The 11,018-nt window shown below is 34.3% G+C and overlaps 1 protein-coding gene across 1 annotated transcript; it reads right to left on the bottom strand.

Annotated features, from left to right (window-relative positions):
• Positions 1 to 2,850: 2,850 nt before the first annotated feature.
• On the bottom strand, positions 2,851 to 9,253 carry LOC143408804 (keratin-associated protein 19-3-like). Its single transcript, XM_077110442.1, has 2 exons — positions 9,095 to 9,253; positions 2,851 to 2,964 (listed from the first exon to the last, which is right to left on the bottom strand). The coding sequence occupies exons 1-2, from the start codon at positions 9,251 to 9,253 to the stop codon at positions 2,851 to 2,853; spliced, it is 273 nt and encodes a 90-aa protein (XP_076966557.1).
• Positions 9,254 to 11,018: the final 1,765 nt, after the last annotated feature.

The raw sequence follows: 11,018 nt of genomic DNA, 5'->3' as shown, positions 1-11,018 counted from the left end.
TTCCTCTTGTATGTAATTTTGTATACCCCTGAGGGTCTCCTTCCATTTACATGCAATTTCCCTTCTCTCTCCCTTTCCCTCCCACCTCTCATCCCTGTTTAATGTTCATCTTCTTCTCATGCTCTTCGTCCCTACTCTGTTCTTAGTTACTCTCCTTATATCAAAGAAGACATTTGGCATTTGTTTTTAAGGGATTGGCTAGCTTCACTTAGCATAATCTGCTCTAATGCCATCCATTTCCCTCCAAATTCTATGATTTTGTCATTTTTTAATGCAGAGTAATACTCCATTGTGTATAAATGCCACATTTTTTTAATCCATTCGTCTATTGAAGGGCATCTAGGTTGGTTCCACAGTCTTGCTATTGTGAATTGTGCAGCTATGGACATGGATGTAGCAGTGTCCCTATAGTGTGCTCTTTTTAGGTCTTTAGGGACTAGACCGAGTAGGGGAATAGCTGGATCAAATGGTGGTTCCATTCCGAGCTTTCCAAGAAATCTCCATACTGCTTTCCAAATTGGCCGCACCAATTTGCAGTCCCACCAGCAATGTACAAGAGTACCCTTTTCCCCACATCCTCGCCAGCACTTATTGTTACTTGACTTCCTAATGGCTGCCAATCTTACTGGAGTGAGATGGTATCTTAGGGTGGTTTTGATTTGCATTTCTCTGACTACTAGAGATGGTGAGCATTTTTTCATGTACTTGTTGATTGATCATATTTCAACTCTTAAAATCATTTGGAAAGTTAAAAGGATTTTTAATAGTTAGAACACCTTAAGAAATTCTCTAAAAAAGAAGACAAAATTACAAAAAAGTCTAGACATAGAGTAAAGAGACATTTTTTTAGGACCAGTTGTTAGTCGGGTGTTCACAGAGTTACTCAGTTCAGCCCAGAGAGGAGGAAACACCCAAGTCTGACCTCACCTTAAGCCTCACCCTGTGCACATTTTAACATTTGAAACTCATAAAACTTACTTGTTTCCTATGACTCTAATTTTACTGATAAGATATGTTTTATATTTTTGAGTAATATTTCAGTGACATACTTTGAATACTGTAGTAGTTTATTCATAATTGAAAAGGGACACATTTCCCCCCCCCCCAGTGGGTTTGTTCCCTGACCTATTGTCAAAATTAAGAAGAAAAATTTAGTTAATACTCAAAAACATTTTTTGAATGAAGTATATGGTTATATGACTTTAACAGACATTAAAGCAAGGCCACTCAACACAATGAGAGCTACTCACTGGTTATTCTAGAAGAAGGTTTAAGGCTAGACATGCGTTCCAATAAGATGTCTGGTATTAGAGTGTCACTGAACCCAATGCCAGTCTTGCCCTGTGATACTTATGCTACTCTGACCCAACATCAATCCATTTTCACTCACCATTTCAGAAAAATTGATAATTTCATTTTTAATGCACTATTTAGAACTATAAAAAAATTACATACTTGAGGATTTCATATTCTTCTTGTGTAACTCTGTCATTGAATGTGAGTGTGATCAAAGCCTATTTTGGGTTTTGAGGCAAAAGACTGTCTCAGCATATGGAAACAATATGATACACAAATGGAAAATTTTAATAGTACAGTGAACTATACATATTCAATAAAGAAAACATCTATTATTTGTGTAACTTATTTCTTCACTATAAAAAGAAGAAAAGAACAGTTTGAAAAGTATGCAAAAAATCTGTTTGTTGCATTTTGTTCACTGAATGCACAAGTTAAAGATGTCTCAAAGGAATTTTATTTAAAAGGATGGTATTTTGTCTGTCATTTCACTGGATCAAAAGCACATTTGCATCATTATTAATTTTTTAGAAGTTTTAATTTGTGACCTAGAATTCCATTCATAATGGGTAGAGGAAAAAATTAAAAATGTTTTTGTATTTTTTACACGGAGGGAAACAACTTTTGTTGTGCTTTCAAATATTTTTTTCTCAACTTAGATATAGATCAATGTGATCTTAAAATGAAATTATGATATGGATTATACTAAGACTATAACAGCAGTCATAATTATATTGTTTACTACATGGACAATATCCCTGGAGATACCATCCATGTCAGAAAAAAAATGCTTCTAGAGACACCCTGTGCAGTGATTCAGGCTATATAACTTGGTCTTTGACAGGTTTGCATAGTTCTGTTTTCCCTGCTCAACCCACTGTGGTGGTCCCATGACACTCAACCACATTGATTGAAAAATGAGCACTATATGATGATGTTTGGTTTGATTTTTAACCCAGAGTTGAATTTTAACATTGGGTCATTAGATAATGACATTCAGAGTCAGATAAAATATTAAGTGTTTGGTTCACTTAACTGTATAAGAAAAATAAAATGTTAAATAAACCTAGGTATTAATCTAAGAAAAGGGAAATACTAACAAGGTATGGTGTGATATTACAACATATGTATATGTACACACACACACCAGGTCCTGATTAAATCAAGGTAACCATATTTTTCTTCTCCTTAATTTTTCTTTATGTTAGGAATGTTTTCTACCTTTCAATTTGCATATATTCATTTACATGCATTTATAATCATGTGTACATTGTATTTCTACTTGACAGTTTTCAAAACTTAAGTATGGATACATAATTGAATTAAATAAAGCAAACAAAAGCCATAATTTTAATTTCATATTAGATCATTTATTGGGAATTTAACCAGCTCTGCATCTCCAATCTAGGATGAAGTCACAAAATGATTTCTGATTTCTCTGAAATTCTTATATTTCACCTGTTTTTAAGTCTAAAGTCATCTAAGTCCATTGACTGAAGAATGTTTTAGCAAGTCCCCTCATAATAGCAGAGGTTGAATTACTGGAGCAGGATTTCAATAGAAGCGAGAGAATCCATATCCTCTGTAGCATGACGGATGGCCACATCCATATCCAAAGCCTCCAAAGCCAGAGCCATATCCATAGCCTCCATAACCACAGCCATAGCCCAGTCTGCGGAGGCTGCCACAGCCAAGGCCATAGCCATAGACCAGGCCACCAAAACCTCCAAGGCCGTAGCCCAGGCCTCCATAGTAGCTGCCATAGTAGCTCATGGTGTCAGGAGTGGTGACTTGGTTTGCTGTTCAAGACGAAATGCTAAGTGTGAGTGTCAGTGGGTGCAAGGGGATGCCTATATACACACCTGTCCTGAGTCTAGCATGTGGTAAACCCGGGAGCCATTGTTTTGTATCATTCTAAGTTATTAGTTTAGTTGAAGCAACTCATTAATCTGTTTGCTGACACAAGGAGAGGAATACAACTCATTAAAATTTTTTAGATTGCTTCACTGCCTGGTTAGTCTGAGCTTGATCTCATTACATTCTTTTCTTAATGAGACCTAGTCTATGTCTTCAATGTTACAAAATTAAAAATTTCTGAAATAGAATTCTTTATAATGAAAGCACATTGCATCATACAACTTTGATAGTGTTTTCTCATTAAATATATTCTTATTTCTATTTTTTATATTATTCTTTGGAACTGGTATCTTTTACACCCATTCAGATTCAAATAAATGGTCAAGTTTAAAATCTTGAAACCTAGCACAGTCTGCAAATGTAAAATTTATTTCTTAGGTTGAGAAATCAAGGATATGCTTTCCTTCAAAACAAAAGCAATAATTTTGAGTAGATAGATCTGATTATCACTGATAAATATGGAAATTGATGAATAAAAAGTCATTATATCAGCTCACAAAACTCTTTTTAATTTATCAATGTACTAAACTTTATGTCAGAAACTGAGGGACTGTCCAAAAATAAATTCTTTTATAACGAGCCTGAACATCTGTTCACATGTACTCTCTTCATGCCATGACCTACTTTTCTAGAATAGATTCTATACAAAGTATCATCTAAATGGTCAGATGATCTTGGCTTCATGCTTTACATGCTTTTCTTCCTTGTCTACTATTCTTCATAATCCATATGTCTATTTTCCTTATCAAACCTCCCTTCAACCATGTGTAGAATTCATTCCCAGCACATACCAACACCATTTGGTTATTTTGTTCTTATCTGTCTCTACAAGCAGACTTTTATTGTTCTATTCATATGTCTGCTTTGAGAATTATGTATCTACCTTTGCATATTGTCTCATGGTTTTGTGTACTTCATTCCCCTTATTTCCTAACAATCAGCTAACATGCTTACACAAGACAATATTTATTAAGTTTACAAATGTTTTAAGAAATATGTCTACGCTCCTATATGCTATTTTTAACAGGGCATCTTAAAGTCCTGATGCCTAGGAAAATCCCCAAATATGAATCACAGCTTTGAAATGGCTATAAGCAGAAACCAGGATGTGAAGGGAGCAAATCAGTCTTTGCAGAGATCTTCAACCCCCTCTGCAAAGATGGGAAACCAAGCCAAAAATGTAAACTGCACTGGAATATGACCATGTCTTGGGCCTGGGTCTTCAATCAGCTTAGCATGACTTTAAACACGTATGAGAGTATTTTTGTTCTTTAGGTTTTTGTTTTATTTTGTTTTGAGATCTACAAATAATATTCTTGGTAATACATTTTATCAACTGGATTGTTTCACTATTCTTCTAAAAAGGGAGGAAAACCCTATTTGTTGGATGAATGAAAAGTGAATTTGACCAGTACAAAGCGTAGAAATGATCTAAAGTAGAATATGGACTCACAGTGGCTCATGGATTTGAAAGGAATATTTAGCTCAATATTTGGCTTGGCTGTTAAATACCTTTTTAACTTTTTATCAAGATTTATTCCATCTTTACTTTTCATTCTGAAAAAGGTAACTGATGGCAAAATTTTTCATTCTCCATGAGTCATTTTGGAGGTAAGCAAATATAAGCATGCCAAGAAAGTTTAAGAATCTCATGAATGCTTGGGTGAATTTGTTAGGTTATGTTGAAATGACCAAGGGCTGTTGATGTTATTGCTTCTGATGCGTATAGCTATGCCTATTTCACATAAAAACAGATAGGTATTGCAAATTTTTAAAAAATGCTCAGTAGTGAAATATGCTCTGATATATTTTTATTATTTAACCTGATTTATTTTCTCTCAAAGAAAAACAGTTATCTATCTAATGTTTATCTCACTGTGATATGCATTCGCACATATATATCTATATATTCATAAGTTATGAAAAGATTCTATAAAGTATATGAATGAAAGCCTAAGCATTCAAATATTTTTTATCAATTTTTCAGGTTGAAAAAAAATAACAATGGCAATATACTTTGGCTGCTGATCACTTTTAAAAATTGAGAAACATGTATTTCTTTTGAGGTTATTTTTCTCTTAACTCAGTGGACTCAATAACTTGGACAACTGTTTATCATCCTTTTCTTTGCAGATGACTCCAAGAAGACAGTAAACTGATTATGAAGCTTAGATCCTGTGTTGCAAAATAGTGAAAATATAATCTTCCATTGGCCGAATCTTCCATTGGAAGGTAAGAGACCTTTCTCCATAAATTTAGACTGTTTTTTTTTCAAAAGCTCAGATTAAAAGTACGTTATAAAAAGGAACATAATAAAAATGAGCATACATTTTACTAGGAGTCCTGTACCCATGACTTCCCAATCTAGGAACACCGATGATGGTTTTTGTTTTTATGCCTGTGTCTGTTGACTTTGGAACTATAAAACCGAAGAAGAAAGTTCAGTATCCTTGAAGTCAGGACACACTACCCCCTAAACAGTCGTCTCCACAGACCTATCGTATTGGTAGTATGGTTTTGAAATTGTGCATTTCTCCACCTCTGGCTTTCTTTGAACTGTTACATTTCACTTATGATTCAATGAAGGGATTTGGTTGCATTCAAGACTCTACAGTTTATCATATCTGCTCAGAGGCCTTCTGAGGTCCCTTTCAGAGGGAAGGGAGCATTGGAAAGCCCAGAGGCATCAACTCATCTGCTCTGTGTATCAGGAGAGAACTTCAGGGAAAACATGGAGATGTGGTCATCACTTTTCTATTCCTTTAGAATATAGATCACCATCATTTATAGTTTCCAATTTTATTTTCCTTGTTTCATAAAGACAAGCCATCTTGATCTGATTATCCTAGCATACTGTTGTTCAAACATTGAACTCAGTTCTCCTTGGTTCATGTCTCTTTTTATTCAGTTCTTAAACTTGCATTTATGAGTTTATTTCACAATAAATTTTCCCTTTGCTTTCCTTCTGTTCATTTTTTCATACACAAGGAATATCTATCTTGTTCTCAAATATATTAAATATTAATAGGGTCTTAAATATTGATTATATTCCACCTCCAAAGACCCTGTAGAGTTCATCGAGAGACTGCTAACACTGGGAATGTCTTTAGAATCTTCAAAACTATAAATGCAATGTAAAAAGATGGGGAGTAGAAAATAATATTGGAGACAAGTAGTTCCTCGATTGTGTCAGGACCCAACACTAACATGAAGGCTGGCTAATCCCAATGCAAATATGCCTTCAAATTCATTTTAAACATATAATTAATTGATGTTTTACATATTTACATATAGAGATCATTTTTAGGATCATTGATTTTTTTTCATTCTTCTGAGTCTATAGTGATATCTGAATATTATTTTGTTTTACCTAATTCATAATGATATTAGTGATTGTTATATATGCTTACAGGTCACTTTAGATATCCTCTTTTGTGAAGTGCCTGTTCAAATATTTTTTCCATTTTATATTTGGCTTATAATATTTTAATATTTATTAGCAGGACTTATTTACATATTTTTGTATATCTATACATTTTGTCAGACTTATGAATCGACAATAGTTTCGCCCTTTATGTAGTTAGTTTTATTTCACATTAAGTAGTATCTAAGTAGTATCCATATAAGAATATAATAATATAGAGAAATCTGCTTTATTAATCAATTAATTTCATATTTAGTGCTGTTGGTTCTAATTAAGAAATATTTAATATTATTACTTAATATTTTTGTCAGCTTTCTTTAAAACTTTTTGCCCTTTAATCAATTATTTTAAAGGAAACTAAACAGTGGTAATTTGAGTATTTAATTCTCATTACCTCAAGAGAAAGCCATATAACTCACAAATAAATCAAACAAGTTTTATGGTGTCACCTTCTACCTATTCAACTTTGCCAACAATGCATCAGTTTTGGGTCTGATGATTGTATTTTTATATGTTATCCAAAGGATAAGCAAATATGTTCCCTGAAAGTAAAGATATCCTGGAATATTTCTTTGTAATTCTCCAAGAATCCATAAAAGCAATAAATTCAATATCTAATACTATGATAATGCTATATTATAGTAGATGTACTAAGCATTGCCGCTGTCTGGCTGGGCACAAGATCACGAGCCACTCAAACAGGAACAAACTTTATTTTTGAAACAACCGCCAAATACCACGTTTGTGTCCAGGAAGAATCCTGATCCACCCACGCGGTGTTCCGCCTGTTCCTTCCCGGACCCCCAGCGCCAAAACTTCCCCCGGAATTCCCTCCTACTGCACTTTCCCAACCAATGGGAACTCTCCAGGAGTCCCGCAGCAGGCCCAGGTAAACAGCAGGAGTCCGGTATCCATATGAATGTAATTTTTAACATAATCATATCATCTCAATGGCTAGCTGGCGTCACCTTTCAATCAAAAATGCCATGCATCATATTAATTGGCTGTGGCTCCCAGCAAAGCATTTTCTCCTGGTAGTTGCACTGATTATTTTTATTTATTACTACAGAAAACTGAATAAATATTGTTATACTCTATTAAACTAAGTAGTGAAGTCCTCCACTGGAATCACTCAGCATTCCTGCTTCATGCTTGCCAATGTAAAGTAATATACTATGACTAAATGGACTCAAATATAATTCTTATAGGCAGGCTGCATAAAGATATTTTTCTATGCTTAACAAGCAAGTCTGAAATGGGTTGGGTGTGTAGCTCAAAGAGTGCTTGCCTCATGCAGAAGGACCAAGTTACAATCCCCATGCTTTGGTCAGATTTCCATAGCTGTGACCAAAATAAACAACATAAAAAACTCAAAGGAGGAAAAGTTTGTCTTTGCTCATGGTTTCAGAGTGTTCAGTCCATGATCAGATGGTTATATTTTTCTCTGAACCTAAGTTAAGACAGAACATCATGGTAGAAAGGCAAGATGGTAAAAAGCTTCTCAGCTCTTGGCAGCCAGGAAGCAAAAAGAAAAATAGAAAAGGGCTGGAGCAAGATATAGACCCTAAGGGTGTGCCTTGAGTGACCTACTTCTTCCAACCATGCTCCATCTGCATGCAGTTTTTACCACCTTCCAATAGTCCATTTTTATTAACTCATCAATGAATTGATCCATCGATGAGGTCAGAGCCCTCTTGACCTAATCACTTTCCCAAATCTCCTCCTCTGTATACTACTGCATGAGGATCCAAGCCTTTGATATATGGTACACTGGTGACATTCCAGGTCTGAACATGATACCTAACACACACACACACACACACACACACACACACACACACACACACACACGGTACTCTGAATCTTTCTGATTCATCTTAATACTTTAATTTTATTTGAATTTAGCATCAGCATTGTTTACTACTTATTTTATTCAGATACAGTTAAAGTTGGTAGATTCAAGGATCATCAGAACTAAAATGCTTAAATAAAAATAGATGTTTAATGTGGAATGTGGACAAATCTTCATAAACTGAATGTGGTAATTGCATAAACCCAGGAATAGTATTTTTAGGGTTTTTATTTAATTACTTTTTGAAAGCACTCAAGAAGAAAAATGAACAACAAAGATAAAGCTAGCATTTAAACAAATAAATGCATTGATAAATGCCATTCAAATTAAGACAGCTGAAATATTCTATATTTATTCAAGTACAGATAGAGGACATCAGGATGCATGTAATTACAGGATGAAAAATGCTCTTAAAATAGACTCTTAAAATATTTTTTGCTATTGGTTTGGTCCAGAGAAACATTGTTTGATTCCATTTTTGCCAAATTTGCTTAATCCTCTTATGGACTCAGAAGTAATTTCCTCTGGGGAGGATTTCAGTAGAAGTGAGAGAATCCATATCTTCCATAGCATGATGGACGGCCACATCTATATCCAAAGCCTCCAAAGCCTCCAAAGCCAGAGCCATATCCATAGCCTCCATAGCCACAACCATAGCCCAGTCTGCGGAAGTTGCCACAGCCACAGCCATAGCCGTAGCCCAGGCCACCAAAGCCTCCAAGGCCATAGCGCAGGCCTCCGTAGTAGCTGCTGTGGTGACACATGGTTTCAGAGGTGTTGAGTTTGGTTTGCTGTTCAAAGCAAGCTCCTGAGTGTGAATGTCAGCAGGTGTAGGGGGGTGCTTATATACCAAACTCAGAGCATGTGATAAGTCTCGTACATAACCTACTTGTGTCATCTTTAAAAATTCCAATTGCTTAACTGTACTCATTAACTCACTGTCTTCTGACACGAGGAGCAAGCTTTGCATTCATTAAATTATTTGAGTGTTCTTAGCTACAGAGTTAGGGTGGCCCTTAAAACTTATTGCATCATTTAATGAGTAGACTGACCTTACTTGCTTCAATATTTGCTTTGTCTTCAAAGTCTGGCATACCATTCCCCAAATAGAATTTTTCATAGACAGGCATATGATGTTAATCACATTTAATAGTTGTGTTTTTCAAGTAAATATTATTTTCATGTCTGTTTTTCCTTGAATTGATATGCTTAATTTACAAAATAAAAAATGTGCCAAATTCAATGCTTTGTAATCCTTCATATCCTTTTAAAGCATCTTATTCCTCAGCCTAAATAGTGAATTATCAATCTTCTTCAGCAATAAGGAAATAAACATTTAAAGGTCATAAAGCATTGATTCAAATGTTGTCCACTAGCAATAAATTCTAGAAATAATGAAGGGATCTCTTTTTTAAGTTTTGAAACACTTATCATCATCATTACTATTGCCTACTACTTTGGGGAATAAAATATTTCTGATTTTTATGATTGTTACTTACTATTGTTAACACTTAATTATGAACTAAAATCCATTCTTTGCATTAGGATTCACTCTTTGTATTGTATAGTTCTATTGACTTTGAAACCATGCGAAAAAATTGCTCAAAAACTTTGATCAAAATTTTAACTCACAGGCTGGGATTGTAGCTCAGTGGCAGAGCACTTGCCTAGCATGTGTGAGATGCTGGATTCGATCCTCAGCACACATAAAAAATAAATTAATAAAATAAAGGTATTGTGTCCAAGTATAACTAGAAAAAAAAGTCAAAAAAATTTAACTCAGAAGCAACTTTAAAGGCTGATAAGGATTCTACCTCTCAGATTCTAACCCTCTTACCTGACATATCCTTTCAATGTTTTCCAAAAATGCAAATAGCATTTTTCCCCTTTCTTATTGTTTTCTGCCATTTCCTGATCAATATATTTGATATCTTATATATCCTTTTTAAAGTTAATAGACTTTATATTTGGAACTGTTCTACAATTAAAGAAAAATTGATTATAAATAGAGTTTTCTTATATCCTCCATATTTATACACAGTTTCCTCTTATTAACATTTAGCATTAGTATTTATTGCTCATGAATTACAATTGATAAACCAAATAGATAAATTATTAATAACTAAAATTCACCATTTAATTAGGATTTACTCATTATATTTTACAGTTTTGTGGGTTTAGGCAAGATCAAGTTTCACCTCCTCTTTCTTCACTTCTCTAAAATTCTTGGCAACCATAGATCTGTTTATCATGTCTATAGATTTTTATAGAGGAAAACTGCAGAATATCGTATAGTCAGAACCATACAGTATTGTGGCCTTTTCTCATTGAATTCTTTAATTTAGCAATATGCTTTTAAAATCCCCTCCTTTCCTCGGTAGCTCATTTCTGTTTATCCCTGTCTACTATTCCACTGTATACATGTAACACAGTTTGTGAGTTCATTTAGTTCATGAAGGCAGCTTTGTTTTCAAGTTATAGAAACTATGCATAAAATTTCTGTTTTGGTCAGTTTTTCATTACTGCGAC

Source organism: Callospermophilus lateralis, chromosome 10, assembly GCF_048772815.1.
Source record: "Callospermophilus lateralis isolate mCalLat2 chromosome 10, mCalLat2.hap1, whole genome shotgun sequence".
Classification (NCBI taxonomy): domain Eukaryota; kingdom Metazoa; phylum Chordata; class Mammalia; order Rodentia; family Sciuridae; genus Callospermophilus; species Callospermophilus lateralis.
The sequence above is the reverse complement of the archived record's forward strand: the minus strand, read 5'-3'. Positions and strand labels throughout refer to the sequence as shown.